Source organism: Populus nigra, chromosome 16 (assembly GCF_951802175.1).
Source record: "Populus nigra chromosome 16, ddPopNigr1.1, whole genome shotgun sequence".
NCBI lineage: Eukaryota > Viridiplantae > Streptophyta > Magnoliopsida > Malpighiales > Salicaceae > Populus > Populus nigra.
In genome coordinates, this window is record NC_084867.1 from 3,896,133 (window position 1) to 3,913,523 (window position 17,391).

Consider the following 17,391-nt stretch of genomic DNA (forward strand, 5'->3'; position numbering starts at 1 on the left):
TATCTCGTTTTTTTCCCTCTCTCGAATTATTGGTAATGATTCTGACTATATAGAAAACAATTATGTGATTTATTTTGAATTACTCTATTTACTAAAGGCTCATGACACAAACGAGAAAAACACTAATTAAACTTAATTTTAAATTTTATTATTAAATATATTTATTTCAAGTAATCTATCTCTCTCCAATAAATTTATAACTTCATAAGTAAACCTAAAAATCAACCTTGATAAACTAAAAAATCCAAAAAGAAAAAGAAAAACAACAAAAATAATCTAACCAGCATTTTCTAACCTCGTTTGAAGGCCTTCCAAGCTTCAACTGGTTATATCGAGTTAATCCTCATGAAACTAAATTCGTAAAATTTATTAATTAAACTTGAATGATATAATAATCAGATTAAAAGTTATAAATCTTTTCATAATATACATCATTATACATAATCCAACCCTCTTCTTAGACTTATCCTTATCCATCAATCCATAAATTCTTACATGGCTATCCATGTAACCCAACTAAGAGAGATTCATAATAGAACCATAACATCACTCTACAATGATGTTAATACCCTTTTAATAATACATAAAATAAAAAAATAAATTTTTAAAATATTTGGGTCTGACCTAAATAACCAGAATTATTTTAGCCTATATGACTAGGATTTTCATCCCAACACTGTCCCGATCTGACCAATCTTGCCCTAAAATATCCTTATATTTAGGTTCTTCATGTAAAGAATATCCTATAATTAAGCCATGCATACAAATTCTTCATGTAAAGAATTTTTTCTTTGCACCCACAACTTTTTCTGCGTAGAGTATGCACCATTTTTTTACGCCATTAATACTGCTTATCACTAACATTTTTTATATATATATCATGCATGGCACCCATCATGGCATTGCACAATAACTAACATAGCCAGCATGATTTGCTAATTGCCGCACATCAATTTGTCCTTCAATAATACTCTCTTTCTTCATTAAAAAAAAAAAATCAAGACCTTGGTGTATAAATATACCTGCTTATCATACAAAATCCAATTTTTGTCTTAGCCACACAAAGATAACCAATCATCCAGTGGTGCATGCCACACAAGTTCTAGCCACATAAAAGCCAAAGCATTGATAGCTATATAAAACATAGTTTTGAAACTCGATCCGGCTTCATGGGTCAACTCGAAGCTGGAACCGGACTGAGTTTAAAAAAAAATAGAGGAAATCAAAACCCGGTATAACCTATTTGACTCGGTAAGACCTGGTCAAAAACCCGATTGCAACCCGTTGACTTTTTTTTTACTAAAACGACATAGTTTTGATTTTTTAAAAAAATCAGAATTGACTTGAGCGACCTGGTGACCCGGTCAAAACCCAAAACCTGAGCCTTGAGTCAGGTTAAGTACCAGGCCAGGTTTAAAAACTTTGATATAAAGATATTCTTAGTCATAAAGTCCGGCCTACAAACTAGGACTATTAACAACCATGGCCATGCCATGCAAGCATATAAGTTTTAAGTCTTTGAAACACAATCTACACCTAAATATGTATTTCCAATAATTTTATTTTATTTTTATTTTTTTATACATTATTTTATATTCTTAGATTTATTGATTTAAGCATTAGATTGTCTCATATTCTTATAAGAAATTGGCTTTTCAAGAACAACACAGGCTAAATAAAGGTATGCATTCAAGCACCATCAACAGCTATGAAAAGTTTATATTTTATTTGAATGTTTTTCATGACTTCATCAATTATGTCGTTTATGAAAAATTAAACAAAAGTTAGTAGATTCCTTTTCATTTATCATACTTTTCCATGCCTAACAAAACTTCAGAGTAAAAGAGGGTAACTAATCTTTCTATCACAAAAACTCTAGCTTCTTCAACTTTGTCTCTCATGAAGTGCTTGTGCTCCATAATAATGCTCTAGTTATACAAGAATAGTTTTTCACTCTTCCATTCCATTAAGAAATACAACAAATAACTCATTTGCATGCATAAATTATTGGTTAAGCCCAAATATATTGGGTCTGAAATTTTATCAGACCTATATTATTTTGGGTTTAGATCACTTATCAGACCCATATTATTTTGGATTTAACTAATAAGTAACCCAAAAGTATTGGACATGACAACTTGTCAAACTCAAATTATCTTAGATTCAGTTAACGGTTGAATCCATGTGTATTGGGTTTGGAAATCTATCATTGCCATGTAATCCTAAGCTATAAATTACTAAGTCAAAAACAATAACTCATCATTGGGGAATTTTTTATCCTCCTATATTTACTAACTTCATTAAATTCTTCTTATACTTTCGGTTTTCCTTCATTAACAGAGTATGTTCGCTAAAGAATCTCGGGGTCTACATTATAAAAAAAAAAAAAACAACAATTTTATTGTCTTGGATGGTGAAAACATAGGGAAACACTTTGTAGTATTTTTCATGCATTTAACTTATAAATAGGAAGGTTTTTTTAATTATTATTGTTAAAAAACTATTTCAACCCAAAAGTTTAAATTGTTAAGGTGAGGTTCCATGATATGATTTATATTATTCTCTAACAGTCATCAGGTATAATTTTATACTGGTTTGTAGCTTAATGAAAGTTAATTTTTCTTTCCAAATGATTTTAAAGACACAACTTATAAATCTACATGGTGCATTATTGAGAATGAAAAAACAAATTCAATAGATAAAATAAACTTTCTTAACCATCGGATCTGCCCTTTAAGAGTAGCAATTTTAAATTTCAAATCGTACATGGATACCCTTTACATCTTTTTCCATAGGAACTATATACGTAGGAAAGCTCGGGTCGGACCATAATATATTGTCTGTTTAAATTACCTTGTTTAATAAACAAATATTCCAATCTAAAAATGAAAGGGAGAAACTTATTCCAAAAAAAAAAAAAACATGTTTGGTCTATTACATACACTCGAAAACGAATCTTATAACTATATATATATATATATATATATATATATATATATATATATATATATATATATATATCACTGTAATTTTAAAGAGATAGAAAAAATAGAGGTGCCGAGTGCTGGGCTTGTGCCGAACACACTGTCATCAACTGGGGCCAAGGGTGTACATGTCTTGCTCCTTGGAAGCAGCTGCTGCTGTCATCGACTTGGGTTTGGCTTCTGCCTAACACACTATCCAAGGATATTAGCATATGCTTGAGCTGTGTTTCATATACAGTGATCACTGTATATGAAACACAGCTCAAGCATATGCAAAGATTGGAGTGCAACGCTAGGCACTCTAGCACAATCAGCCTTTTCTTGTCTTGTTTTTTTTCTTATGCAAACTTTTGCTGCCTTGAAGTTAAATATCACTTTGAAAGGGCATTACAGACGTAGTATCCAATTTTGGAAAATCATGCAAACTCTTGGCGCTTACCACGAATCCAAACCCAACTGTTTATTCGAACCAAAATAGAGCTACCACTTTTTGTCAATTTGCACCTTTAAAGCTTACAGTAGTCTCCTATCTCCTCGCTTCATCAAAAACCAAAAAGAAAATCTCCTCTCTCAAAGAATGGCTCCAAAATCCATAAAGAAAGCCGCAATTTTGCAACTCTGTATCGATCGATTCAATGTCTACTTGCTTCAAAATCACAGAACTACATGAATGATACTATGTGAATTTCTTTGTTACTTTCTTCCAGATCCAGCTATAAAACAGAGTGTATTCCAATTTGGGAAAGAAAGAAATGCCCTCTATAATCAAGCTCATTGTCCAACTTCGTGTTTTCATAGCACTAGAAATTCAACATCAGAGTGGGTGGAGCTGTAATGGTAGCTCTCAAGGGAAATGCATTGTTTGGAACAAATTCTGTAACTGGCGAGCAGAGGGGCTTTATATCAGCTACATCTGTTACAGAATTGACTCGTGTCAGTGAAACAAAAGGTCGATGATACATTCCAACCGAGAAACAATTGGTTGATCCATTTCGTCAGGGGTCATCATTAAAGGAGGAGTTGGATACAGACAAACTGTTGTTACTTGCAAGGTCATTTGAAGTTGATGCTGATAAAACTGCAACATTAGAAAGCATTCTCAACCTTCTTCAGGTTAACTAGTTCTCAGAAACATTTTGCCTTTGTAAAGAGTACTGAAAGAATTCTAAAACATGTAACTTTTAAAATTCTTTTGAGGATGCAGGAAACAGCATTGAACCACGTATTGGTATCTGGACTGCTAGGTGATGGTTTTGGTGCAACGCATGGCATGGTAAGCAATAACCTCGCAAGGGTTGTAACAAGGATGCAAGTTCGAGTTGATGAATATCCGGTTTGTAAGCCCAGTCACTTGTGTGAAAGAAAATTATTGATGCGTTGACCCACCAAGGTGTAGTCACATTTTTGGTGAGTTGAGGAAGTGGATGCTTGAGAAGCTTAATGGTTTTTGTAGGGGTGAAGTAATGGAGGTTGACACATGGATAGGGGCATCAGGTAAAAATGAAAACAGGCGAGACTGGCTTATCAGAAGTGATGCCACCGGAGAAGTCTTAACTCGGGCTACAAGGTATTTCTCTGAACATCCTCATCCTTTCTTTCATGGTTCTCTTGGTTCCTCTAATAAGGTGTTGCAAATGTTGAGCAGAACTTGGGCGATGATGAACCAACAAACTAGACGACTATCAAAGATGCCAGAAGCAGTCAGAGCGGAGATTTCACCTGGGTTTATAGAAAAGAAAACTTTTCAAGAAGAAATTCCTGAAAAGATCAACAAGCTAAACACGAATGCCAAATTTACAAACAGCAACTTGAAGGTGATCTTCTATAATAGTGCCTTCTATATCAATAACAGACTTCGGCTGGACCAACAAAAAAAATATTATTTTTGTCATCATACTTGTACAATTTCACCATCAAAAGAACATTATATGCACAATCAACCAACAGAAATGGTGATAATTTTTACCTCAATCCAGGCGCAGAAATATGCTGACAACTTTGCCTGTTGTCCCTGTAACCCAAGAGAAGTGATTTGGATATGAATCACCATGTGAACAATGTTTAGTACGTAAATTGAATGCTGGATGTAAACACATATAACTTCCATGGCTAACCATTCTCATTACAAAATTTGGATAGCCAAACAAGAGAATTCTAGTGTCTCGCTTCCTAAACAGACCATCCCTCGCAAGTTTTTGGAGAACTACCAGCTAACCAGGATAGCTTTCGAGTGTAGAAGAGAATGTGGCAGTTGTTCAGACGTGGTTCAATCACTATGTGAACCTGAAGAAGAGTGGTCTGAAGAAAGACATCAAGGCAGTAATAACGTTGACAATGGAGATTCACTAGCATCAGTTTTGTTTCAGGACTGTAACCACAGCAAGTCATTAAAAAATATCCAGCCATCTTCTACAGATTACAGGAGAAAAGGAGAGTGATGAGATTGTTCGGGGTGAACTGTGTGGAAAAGAAAGCTCTAAACTATGCAATTGATACCTAGTGAGCTCCAGCAAAGCGCGAGGCTATATGTAGTAGCAACTACCAACACAGCAACATTCTTGCAGACAAGAGTGTTGAGACTTCTACTACAGCCTCAAGAGCAATCAAGTATAGGATATAGTCACATACATAAGGGCAGGCCTGGCTTGCTCTCTTAGTTTCGTTCATTGGCCATTTGTCCTGTAATAGCCAAGAATGGTTGCTTTTATTGAATTCATTATCAGGTGTCAACGTGACTGCAACTTGGAACGATTTTATTTTTTAAAATGAATGGCACAAGTATTAAAGATATAACAAATCCACGTAACATTCTATTCTTAACATTTTAATTTGAAAAGTGGAAATTTCATCCCTTAATTAGCACGAAACAAAACTATTCCAAATATTTTTGACAATTCAAGCAAATAAGAAACTGTAAAATGAAATCACAAGATCATGATATCAAGTCCTAGCAACATATCTGTAACATGATCAGAGATCAAATAACAAAGAAACAAATAAAACAAAAATATCGACAGTAAAGTCAGGCTTGGAAACATCTTTATATCTAGAACCAAAGAATAGAAAACATTTATCTTTTAACCATTAATATGGCATGGTCAACAATGGATGAGAAGTATATTACCTACAAGACTGAACAATAATTCTGACAAGCTAATTGATCTCAGGGCTTTTCCATGCGCCAAGCTGTGCAAGTTCACCAAACCATCCAATGCTAGAAAGTAGGCAAAGGTTTCTGTTGGCCTTCCTTTACCATTTATGATATCAGTTACCAAAATTTGATGGAAAATAGATAGATGAATAGTGTAAATATTTTGTTTTACAAATGAATCCTCGCTTGTTTTTCTTTTGGTAAGAATGATAATGCTATTCATTCACTATACTGACAGTAGTTAGATATAGAAGTGACAGTGGCCCTTTCATTCAGCAATATATGTGGATCGATGAGATCTTTGAACTGAAGCATAAGGACCAGTGCATAGAGAAATTGTTTGTCTTCCACTCAAGTGGGTAGAAATGGAGCCTTCTGACTTTGGAGTATGTTATATCTCACACCTTTCTAAGAAACAAGAGGTGCAGTGAAGTCTGAGTTTCCTTTCAGCTGCCATTTGAAAACTGGAGTATCTGAATCCAACATGCGGGTTCACAAAAAATTGCTTTAGTTCTTCCTTGCTGTAAATGATATTGATAGTTTATTACTTGGTTCTCTATCACCACCCTAATTCCATTTACCACCACGAACTGGGATTCTGTTTTGATTTGTGGTCTTGCTCTTCTTCAGAAGCACCGAGAAGTGGTCAGTATTTCTGGAATACGAAGGCGTCTCCCCCTTCAACCACAGTAGAGCTGCAGCAGCTGCATCCTTTTCTGCAAGTTTCTTACTGCTGCAAGGCTGCCCAGCAAAGTCCAGCCCGTTAAAGAAAACAGTAGAACGGAACTGGTTGTTTTTCAGTTGTTTTGTCTTATAAGTGGGTGATTCATGCCCTGCCCTGGCAAGTAAAGTTTGAAGCTCATTCTTAGAATTGTCACCCCCATCACCAGCAACATTTTTGGCCTTTTCTGCCTTCTTTGAGGGTGCTGGCAGCTGTCGACCAAATACAAATCTACCCTCACATTGGTCCTCTGAAACCAGCAATCTTATTGCCATCAGAAGCTCGTTGTGGGACTGTATATCCAACTTGGGATCTAGAAGCTGCCAGCAGCGAAAAAACATCAAACACCCAAATATTAGGACAGGGTGGATAGAAAACTCTAGAGCTTAAATGTGTCTAATCATCAAATAATTTGAACACTTGCACAAAAATATAATACTTACTTTATTCTGAATCAGTTCCTCAAGCTCACGTTTTAAGCTTAAATACATATCTCCTAATGTGGGTTTCATAAAAAATTCCAAGTATCCTCCCAACATTTTTAGGTGCCCATCCTATCAAAATAAATAAATAGTTTCAGCAAAAGGAAGCATAAAAATGGATGTAAAAAGAGGAGAAGCAAACAAGAAAACCATTAAAAAACTTACTAGTCCACCCCTCTCAATGTTTCCTCCAAATAAAAGCAGCACGGAATCAGAAACACCAGTTGAATCACGGAGAAAAACTGAATTCACTTTCACTTTTTCATTGAAAACTAACCAAGGGTATGGAATTTTGGGCACCCCAGCATTCACAGAATTCTGTTGTGAAATACATTCAGGAAAACAAATGAATGATTATAAATTTGAATGTGGTGGTATCCTCAATTAAAAACAGGGTAGATAAAACGGGGCCTTCAAGGAAGACCATGGTATCTACAGATGTGAAACTTACCGAGTACAGAAGCACCTGGCCATCCTCCATTGTTTTCAGTGTTATCGACTTCTCTTTGTTCTACATAACAAAATCATATGATGCAGACATTATACCATCTCAACAAGAAAAGGTTCACTAATTACTAGCACTGAAAGCCTGTGATTATGTTCCAATTAATAGAAAGGCCCTAGCACTTCATCACTGTTTCTCTTCTATTCCTTGACCTACCCATGCCCTACTTCTCCATTTCATTTCTTGAACAAAGCCTAAAGCACCATTCATTCTATTTGGCTCATTGGAATTTCAGGTTATAGGACAAACAGAAGCTGGAAGCATGAACTAGGCGAGGAATAGAAACTGTTTCTTGAATCTAAAAAACTGCAAAATCAAAGAGAATAGAGAGCAATAAACAGCAAATTTGCAGTATGACTCACCACAACAGAGCACAATCCAGGGAACAGGCCAGCACAGATGACTGCTCGCATAAGATGCTCATCAATGCTCCTTGAATTGCAATTTTCTATCTGCTTATCAACCAGTCCAGTATCCTTGAGCAAATAAAAGAATTGTTTCCTTAAGGAATCAATGGCTTTTAGAGTCTGTGCAGAAAGAAAATTCTTCCAACAGTACTCATGACCAGATTGTTGTCTTTCTGCATCTTTCCAACCATTATAGGCCCGGACAAGTGCAAGATGGTCACTGCAATCACGACCAGCGAATTGTGCTTTTGCAGACTCTGCAAGCTGCAAGGAAAAAATTGCAAGTCATTCCTAGACTCCTTGTATTTGACAACATGAAACTTGGTCTTAAAACATCATCATAGATTTCAACAAAACACCTACCACAGACAAGACAACCCCTCAAGAGATGAACAATTGAAATTTGCACAAAGAACAGGAAAGGGATAAAGACGTGGTTTCTTGTGTACAGTTCTTGGTCAAACAAATCTTTTTCTGCATCTCTGAACTGCTAATTTTAAATATTACAAACTGAAAATCTCTTAAGAAAGAATGTTGAGATAAAAACTCATTTTCCTTTCATCAAGTAGATTTATTTGACAGGACTGTAACAAACAACAAGAACAGAAACATGAAGAAAGGAGAGCTACGACCTTGAACTCAAGGAATCCAAATCTTCTGAGGAAGAAAAAAAACTAGAAAAAGAAATATGCATAGGTAACCAATGGAACAAGGTTCTCAGAAACATTCACTTGACATCAAAGGCAGTTCTCTCCTTGCCTCTAAAAAGTCTTATATTATGTCTCAATCATATACACCATGGTAAACAAAGCATAAGTTTCCAAGTTAAAGCACCCATACCCTCCTATCATTCTTCCCTATATTTATACATTTATGCCCAAAAAATCAGATCAAGATATGATGATAGTTCTAGCAAACTAAATCCACGGAGAAAAGAATATCATCAATTACACTAAAAATTAACTGAAACATCAGGCGAAACTATAGATATGCTGGAGACTTACATCCTTCTTGTCAAATGGTATTAAGAATGGATCTCTAACACTGAGACCAGCAACGACAGTCATTATTGGATCTAGGCAGTTGAAAATGGTCCCCAATATGAGCATTTTCCCGAGCTTAGGCTCAACTGGAAGCACTGACAAATGACGTCCTGAAAAGCACGAATCCTGATTTAGCATCAATTATTTGAAGAATTAACCATCACCATCTTAAAAAAACTCAGAAAATTAGATATGAGATCCAAAATGAACTTTTGGAAGAAAAATAAATGCTGCACCTAGCACTGTCAGATTTTCATGCTCATCTAAAGCCCCAATCAACTTCAAATACTCAACAGCATTTTGAACCTACAACACAAAGCAGATGTAGAAAACTTAAATGTAGACAAAAAAAGAGAGAGAGAGAGAGAGAGAAAGAGAGCAAATGTTGGAGCTGTGTTAAAACTCGAAAATTAAAGTGGCAAGCCAGAATACTGGCACGAGCAAGATCCACCAATATGCAGATTTTGATAACAGGCTCAGTTAGGAATTACCGATAGAGGCTCTGGTGGCTGCAGGGCCCTTGATAGGAACTCTGATATACTTCCAAGTTGGAGACTTTTGATTTGCAAACTCAAAGACTGTAAAGGTGTCCTCAAAAGTTCTGGTAATTGATAGTCAGCAAATGCATCATAAACACATCTGGGATAAAGATGATAACATTCACCAGGTTGAACACGACCAGCTCTTCCCTTTCTCTGAAAAGCAAACACCGAACACCATTATAACCAAACCAGAAAACTAACTCTCAATGCAAAAGCAATTGTCTAGAGAAACTATACCCTTAAAAAAGCCATAAATCATTTTAATTACAGAAAAATTCTCTGTACAACAAGAAGCATGTGGAAAATTGATAGGATTTTTCATGCCAAAGCGAAGTCAAAAAGATTTAGGCAGATTGAAACATTATTGTTAATAAAAATAAGAATTTTGGCAGGCTGCACATAAATTAATCAAAAATTCTCTGTACAACAAGAAGCATGTGGAAAATTGATAGGATTTTTCATGCCAAAGCTAAGTCAAAAAGATTTAGGCAGATTGAAACATTATTGTTAATAAAAATAAGAATTTTGGCAGGCTGCACATAAATTAATCAAAAATATTCTGGACGTATGTTTGGATTTGGATAAAAGATCTGCTATCCAGTCTACCTCCCTTTTTTCCTGCACCATACCATGTTTATGCCAAAGAACCAAAAGGGAAGACCATTTCACTATTAACAACTATTTTATCAACTGTACTTGGAGCTTCCACTTGCAATGATTTAGCATGCAGAAACGAGAATGTTTGGGAGAGTTTCTTAATCATATAAGAGAGTGTAAATAATGCAGTTTAAAATCTAAAAACTTACTCAATAATATGCTGCTTTTAGGGCTATAAAAAAAGCCTCAAGAAGGGAATGTTTTTCTGCTTATTAATAATTTATGTGGACAGTACACATTATAAACAAGACCAAACATCTTATAAAGTAATGTTCTGGCCACTTTCCTATGGACATCAACCTAACTCTTGTAAAGTTGATGTTTAAGAGAATGGGCCTTACTTGCCGGGCAGCAGCCTTTGAGATCCAGGATGGAAGCAAACAAGGAGTATTATTTAAAGCATCATACGATGTCTCCTTTGCCTTTCCACAATCAACCACAAATACCACATCATTGATAGTAATACTAGTCTCAGCCATATTCGTAGCTAAGACAATTTTCCTCACTCCATCTTCGGGTTTATCAAATATTAACCTCTGGATGAAAACAAAAGGGATCAGGAATCAGGAAAATGCCAATCACTGGAACAAACAATACAAATTCGCTGCATATTTCCAAACAATAACGAAAATGTGGGAAACCAGAAAAAATGGCAAAAAGGAAAAGCAGAAATTAGGGGTTTAATTTATGTGCTATTTCAATATCATATGAAAAGTAATGAAATCACCTGCTCAGAGCTGGCCATGGAACCATGGCAGGCCAGTAACAATACTCTGCAAGGATCACCCAAGATAGGATGAGCTTGTAGCTGATCTTTTAAAGAGTTAATGTCATCCCAACCAGTCATAAAAACCAACACAGCACCAGGTCTCTCTTTCTTGACTATGTGACAAAGAACATGCTCAATGAGGTTAAAACCAATTGAGTCAGGATTCCAACAAGATAAAGACTCCCGAGTGCGTGAACTACACCCCTTAAAGTCAGCAACTTCAAGGGCATCCTGTCAAAAAGTTTTAAGGCAGAGATAGCTTGGTGAAAAAACAAACTCATGCATGTTACATGAATCAGACAATTTCATGAATTTATATACCTCAACAGAAGAAGCAATCTGGCTCTTCCTCTTTTTGAAAGCTTGAGCTTGTTTTTGCATTTTCCACGTCTTTTCTTGACCATAATCGTCGATTTGATTGTAAGGAGTCAGCCGATACCCGGTTATTTCGAGAATATTCTCTAAAAAATGTGCACGGACAGGATATGTAAAACCCTGGAAAATTGGGCAAAAAACCATTACCGTCCAAAAAGAGAAAGACGTGTTGAATCTACCAAGCGATCAAATCATGTTCTTTCTATTTTGGATTAATAAAATATGTTATCAGAAATCACAATTGTAACATAAAAAAAGAAGTGCATGCATGACAAAAGAGAAAAGAACAAAAATAATGCACACCGAGAAGTTATGTTGCAGGTAAATTAACAAGAGAAGCACAATCTTTTATATCTAGGAGGTGTTTGGTTTGGGGGTGAAGAGGGGGGAAAATCTTAATACCTTCTCTTAAGAGATTGGATACATAAGAAAGTAACCATTGTTAAGTATTTTCATGAAGAATAAAACAAAAAACATGACATGTTTACTCATTCTTTAGCTCGTTGCACACACTTCTTTGTTTTTCTACTGTATCTAACTCAACATAAGTCTAAAACTACATGTGCATGCATCAACCAATTTTTAAAGATTAGTACTATGTCCAAGCCAAACCATATTGTTTGCTATGTTCTTATGATGTCGAACAATTATCCCAAGAGTTTACAGACTAGATTGAAATATGAAGTTATTGTATTTCCTGTTTTAATTATTTTCCTAGTTAATTGTGGATTTTTATTATTTGTTTTCTACTTAGCTTAGGGCTTTAAATCTTTAAATTCAATTAGTATTTTACTATTTAGTAATCCTAATAGTAGATGGATTCTATTAATTAGATGGATTCTATTAATTAGATACATTTTAATTAGAAATCCTTTTCTATAAAGGATTTATTTTTGTACTAATATAACTAAGGATATCTAGTTTATTTTATGAAGATCAAGACTATTATTCAGATTCAATAAAATACCAAAGAATTATCTCTACATTTCTCTACAATTTGGTCAATAACCTTAGAGCTTGAGAACCCTAGTTTTATCTTTGCTATACTGAAGTAGAACAATTATCTCAGGAGTTTATGAACAAATTGACAAGACCAAGCCTGAAAAAAAAGTCCACAAAGAAACCCACAATCATTTGATATAAAGTATGAAGTTAATGTTTTCCTGTTTTAATAATTTTCCTTGTTAATTTTGGATTTTAATTATTTGTTTTCTACTTAGCTTAGGACTTTTAATTTAACTAGTAATGGAGTATGCAGAGAGGTATACAAATGGATTGCACCAAAAACAAGGGTGGCAAAACAACAAAGAGCAAATGAACACTAGCGAAACCAACAAAAAGGAGTGAAAGAAACTCTAGAGAAAGCATTCTGCCACCTAAGCATCAAGAAATTCCAAAAAACTGAACAGGCAACCAAATTAGTAAGTAGTAACTTGAAATAAGCTAAGAGGTTAACCCGTACAGTTAAATTAAGCAGCAAAATTAACAAGATCTTTGCCTGCTGGTTTCAAAGGATAAGGGATTGGTTTCCTACACTTTATCAGGACAGAAATTAGCAATGTAAGACTTACATGAATATGAATTGCTGGAGCACCGCCAAAGTAGGAAGAGAAAAGCTCCGCATTTAAGGTTGCACTCATCAAAATCAATCTCAACTCCGGTCGACGAGGAAGCAGATCTCTCAGTACAATAAGAAGAAAATCTGACAAATAAGAGAACCATGGTAAATATCAAGTGATATAACAACAAATATCTTAAATGAATTCCAAGTTACCTTCATTCATTCCGCGTTCATGAATCTCATCAACGATGACATGAGTTACACCTTTTAAATTTCTGTCCAGAAGTAATCTCCTCAACAATATGCCAGTCGTACAGAATAGAAGTCGAGTGTCCCTTCCTCTCATACCCTCGAGCCGAACTTTATAACCAACCTTTTAAAACGAGAGCAAATTAGCATAGATCAAAATAATTTACAAACTCCTGATTTTTAATAAAAGATTCATCATATCAGAGGCATGGACTAACTGATTCTCCCAGTTTCTCCCCTCGTTCTGCAGCAACTCTTTCAGAAACAGCCATAGCCGATATTCTTCTAGGCTGTGTACATATAATACTACATGCAGCTCCGCGAGCAGCTTCAATCTCAGATTCTAGTATGTATTGAGGAAGTTGTGTGGTTTTACCACAACCAGTTTCACCAGAGACAACAATAACCTGCAAACATGCATCAGTTTGTTGTAAATATAAATGGTCATTTGTAAGATACGAGTCATTGTGCTAGTTGCAACCATAATCATTTGTTCATGCACACATCCATCACTTGGATGACTTGAGTGGTCCATATTATTAGATTCAAGAGATGGATTTAGCACAATTTAATTCTCAAAGCAGGATTCCTTTGAGACAACTCGGTCACATAACAATTTTGTTTTAACGCTTCAAATTTTATTGCCTAAGCAGCTTGCTCTTTTCTATATACAATTCTTGTCTCTTACATTTAAGAATGCACCTACTTGAATTGAGGACACCTTGCTTACAATTGACCAATATAGTTTCCAAACAGGAATTTATTTTCAACCATTATTGGACCTTCTCGTGCATCACTACCCATAAAGCCACAAGAACACACATTGTAGCCTCCATATGCATTAATTGATACACTGTCACAGTTTAAACCATTTGAGGTGTTGTATAAAAAAACAAAATTTGGTCATGCTCCAAACCATCTGCATTAGGTATCAATATACCATATAATCATACTTGCTCAACAACCAAAGTGGAGAGAAATGCATTCCTTGACATGGCATATAAAATTGTCCAAGAATCCCAAGAGAACAAATTTTATTGAAAAAATAAACAAGTTCCATCTTGGTCAAGACTTGGCGTTGAATTATGAAGGAATGCTGAAATTGAAGAAAAAACGACTGTCCTAGCAGGAGTTTCAACCTCATAAAGGCAAGGACTGCAATTGGAAGACAATTACAAGAAAGAACATATCACAATCACCTGATTTTCAGATACGGCTTTTAACAGCACTTCCTTTTCTTTATATGCAGGAAGGCTTCTACGAAATTCAATCATCTTTTGGCCCTCAGGAGATTCCTACACAAGAACTCACCCATCAACACCATATCTTGTAATGTTACATTAATGTATAGCAGAAAACGAGAGGTAAAATCTGCGCTTAATACAAATTAAATTGACTCCTTACAGAACCAATACTTTATGATAACATATTTGACAGCAGAAACTTATAAGTTCCAGCAGGAACAAATATAAAATTAAGGATGTTTAAGATGCATATCCACTACATAACCTTGACAGAAAATAAATTTACAGGAGTTTTAAAATGTTCATGTACTTCCTGAAACATAATGCCAACATTCTCAAAACGTGGAAGAGCCACTACCAAAGTTTACCTGAAATATACCGAGTGCTTCATCACAAAATCCTAGAACATTGAAAAACAGTACTAAGGCACACGCTACTAAGATATCATAATATACACTAGTGCACCACTGCTTTACTTGTATGTAAAGAAAATCATGGTAAGTTATAATGCAAAACGACTTGACAGACAAGAAGGGCAGTTGTTGCAAAAGATAACTCTCTGAAACTGATCAGGGTAAATTTACCTGCCACTTTTCTTGTTGATTACGAAGCTGCAAACTCTTCCGACTAAGAATTCTCTCCATGGCAACACTATTTTGTACTGACAGTTCTGGCCGCTCATAGATTTTTTTATCGGTGTCGATACTCCCACCACTGTTTGATCTTGACAAGGAATTGGGAGGAAAAAATCCTCTGCTCGTGGGTTTTTTGGAAATGTAAGCTTTGAAATGAGCATCTACTTCTCTTTGTAACCCAAAAGGTAAGATCACCTATAAGTTTTTCAAGAGCATTGCGAAAGTGAATTATATGAATGAAGAAACTTAGCCCCCCAAGAATTATGCACATACTTCAATTAGTGATAAGAACAATAAGTTCCCACCTGGATCTAATGAGCTGAGAAGTATTTGAGAGCAAGTTTCTAACAGAATGATCAGAGCATATCAATTCATTACTGTTATATTGTAAAACTATAATACACTGAACAGTGAGGGACAAGGACTAAGAAAAGAAAATACCTCCCTCTGTGGACGCTTATCATCCAGATCATGTCTGTAATTTGGCAAGGGGACTTTACTAAACACAACAATTCTTGAATATTGACGGCTGCAAAAAATAAATTATATTCAAACTATGCACGCAATGGTTATAGTGAAGAAACAGCAAAACAAATGCTTACACTTTAAGAAAAGATTAAAAATACCTGTGTAAACCCATTCGGGTTGCCATAGCTGATAGATGCTCAAAATCACGTCTGTCCTTTTTCTCCCTGGATACAACTTCTTGCTGATCTTTACTTTGAAGAAGCATGGTTAACTTCCATTTCCAATCATCAACGTTGTCAAGGGTCGAGCCAGTCTAAGAAACATGAATCAACAACAAATACGAATTAAAGTTGTATGAGTGAGAATATTGTTCATTATGTGCTTAAAAAGCCAAGAAATTCCATTTCTTAAAAAAGACTACATTTTTCCTCAATGCAACCAAAGAAAAAAAACAAACATGTTACATGCTTGAACTTCACTTTAATTATAAACCCTACAGATAAATCACCAACCCATAAAGGAACAAAGTTTCATCGAGTGTGCTGAAAATAGGCATAGTTTTTTCTTCAAAGGGACAAAAAGGGCAGCTGAAGCAAATGATATTTTCAGTCAGCATTGAGGGGGGGACACTTTTAAGAGCTAAATTGTGAAAAATCAAACAAAATCGAACTAAAGACCAACCATTTCCTTCTGGGAGGAGCCTAATTCATAATCGGATTCATCACTAGAAACATCCCGGTAAGCAAACCTGCCATAATTAAAGCTCTGCATAGACCTGGTATATGGCAAAGCAAGTTTCTTGGAATGAAAATCTGCAACACCAAAACACTTGAACGAAAAAATCCCATGATGCCTGAATCGAAGAGGGCGGGGCAATGGCTGGTTAGTAAAAGATAGGGTTTGGTGGTTTCTAACGGAAACAAAAGATGATGAAGAATATAAAGAGGGTTTAAGGGTGGTTTTAGCTTTGTAATGGAAATGGAGAGATTTTGCTGTTTTGGTGGAAGTGGGTCTTAGAGACATGATTGTGTTCATTCTGATACAGCAAGGCATGGTTTTCTCTTCTTTTTTTTTTTTTTTTGGTTGCTTGCCTGGGGTTTTAGAAGGGTTTTTGTTACATTTGCTTGAATTAGGGTTTATGGTTCAGAAATACTACTTCTACTTCTCTGACAACAACCTGGTTGCTGAAAATTTTAGTGCAGAAGAGAGAGAAAGTGAGAGGGTTGTTCTCTTTCTGGCTGGGTTAGTTGATTGTGGAGAATGAGGCCGTGCAGCAGCAGCCAGCAGCTGTGGAAAGTCCAGATCTTTTGTTTGTGAGTTTGAAGAATGGATAGCCCTTTTTTTTTTCTTTTTTGGTTTATAAATTGTATGGGCAATTTTGGATGGTGGAGCTTTGGAGGAGTTTCGGCCTGCTCGGCTTTTTACCTGTAATTTTGTACGTGGATAGAATTTTAAGTTAATTTTAAAGATTAACTTAAATAATGTGTTGATAATATAAATATATTTTAAAATATTAAAAAAAAATTATTCATAAACACAAACATGTTGTTTATATCGCAAGTAAAATTTTATTTTAATTTTTAACATAGTATAAGAAA

At 35.3% G+C, this 17,391-nt stretch overlaps 2 protein-coding genes across 3 annotated transcripts; one reads left to right on the top strand and one right to left on the bottom strand.

Moving 5' to 3' along the window:
- Positions 1 to 3,818: 3,818 nt before the first annotated feature.
- Positions 3,819 to 5,604, top strand: LOC133676019 (palmitoyl-acyl carrier protein thioesterase, chloroplastic-like). Its single transcript, XM_062097592.1, has 7 exons — positions 3,819 to 3,917; positions 3,984 to 4,097; positions 4,189 to 4,317; positions 4,406 to 4,551; positions 4,630 to 4,798; positions 5,162 to 5,354; positions 5,495 to 5,604. Exons 1-7 carry the CDS (start codon positions 3,819 to 3,821, stop codon positions 5,602 to 5,604), a joined length of 960 nt encoding a protein of 319 aa, XP_061953576.1.
- Positions 5,605 to 6,033: 429 nt separating this feature from the next.
- On the bottom strand, positions 6,034 to 17,136 carry LOC133675905 (DExH-box ATP-dependent RNA helicase DExH3-like). Of its 2 annotated transcripts, XM_062097455.1 has the most exons (19): positions 16,475 to 17,136; positions 15,952 to 16,106; positions 15,767 to 15,854; positions 15,275 to 15,520; positions 14,646 to 14,741; positions 13,665 to 13,853; positions 13,411 to 13,570; positions 13,208 to 13,338; positions 11,583 to 11,756; positions 11,220 to 11,492; positions 10,834 to 11,028; positions 9,785 to 9,988; positions 9,530 to 9,599; positions 9,255 to 9,403; positions 8,206 to 8,514; positions 7,790 to 7,849; positions 7,504 to 7,656; positions 7,300 to 7,410; positions 6,034 to 7,176 (listed from the first exon to the last, which is right to left on the bottom strand). In XM_062097455.1, exons 1-19 carry the CDS (start codon positions 16,844 to 16,846, stop codon positions 6,703 to 6,705), a joined length of 3,609 nt encoding a protein of 1,202 aa, XP_061953439.1. In that variant the 5' UTR covers positions 16,847 to 17,136; the 3' UTR covers positions 6,034 to 6,702. The 2 variants fall into 2 exon arrangements, with proteins under 2 accessions (XP_061953439.1, XP_061953440.1); XM_062097456.1 differs by lacking the exons at positions 15,767 to 15,854; positions 15,952 to 16,106; positions 16,475 to 17,136 and adding an exon at positions 15,631 to 15,736.
- Between the last annotated feature and the right edge of the window lie 255 nt (positions 17,137 to 17,391).

Coding starts and splice junctions, on each gene's coding strand:
- LOC133675905 (XM_062097455.1), bottom strand. CDS start 16,846: ATGCCTTGCTGTATCAGAATGAACACAATCATGTCTCTAAGACCCACT. Junction 16,107..16,474: donor GCTCCTCCCAGAAGGAAATG/GTTGGTCTTTAG, acceptor CATGTTTCTTAG/ACTGGCTCGACCCTTGACAA. Junction 9,600..9,784: donor AGCCACCAGAGCCTCTATCG/GTAATTCCTAAC, acceptor TTTGTGTTGTAG/GTTCAAAATGCTGTTGAGTA.
- LOC133676019 (XM_062097592.1), top strand. CDS start 3,819: ATGGTAGCTCTCAAGGGAAATGCATTGTTTGGAACAAATTCTGTAACT. Junction 4,552..4,629: donor GTCTTAACTCGGGCTACAAG/GTATTTCTCTGA, acceptor AATGTTGAGCAG/AACTTGGGCGATGATGAACC. Junction 5,355..5,494: donor ATCAGTTTTGTTTCAGGACT/GTAACCACAGCA, acceptor AGTGAGCTCCAG/CAAAGCGCGAGGCTATATGT.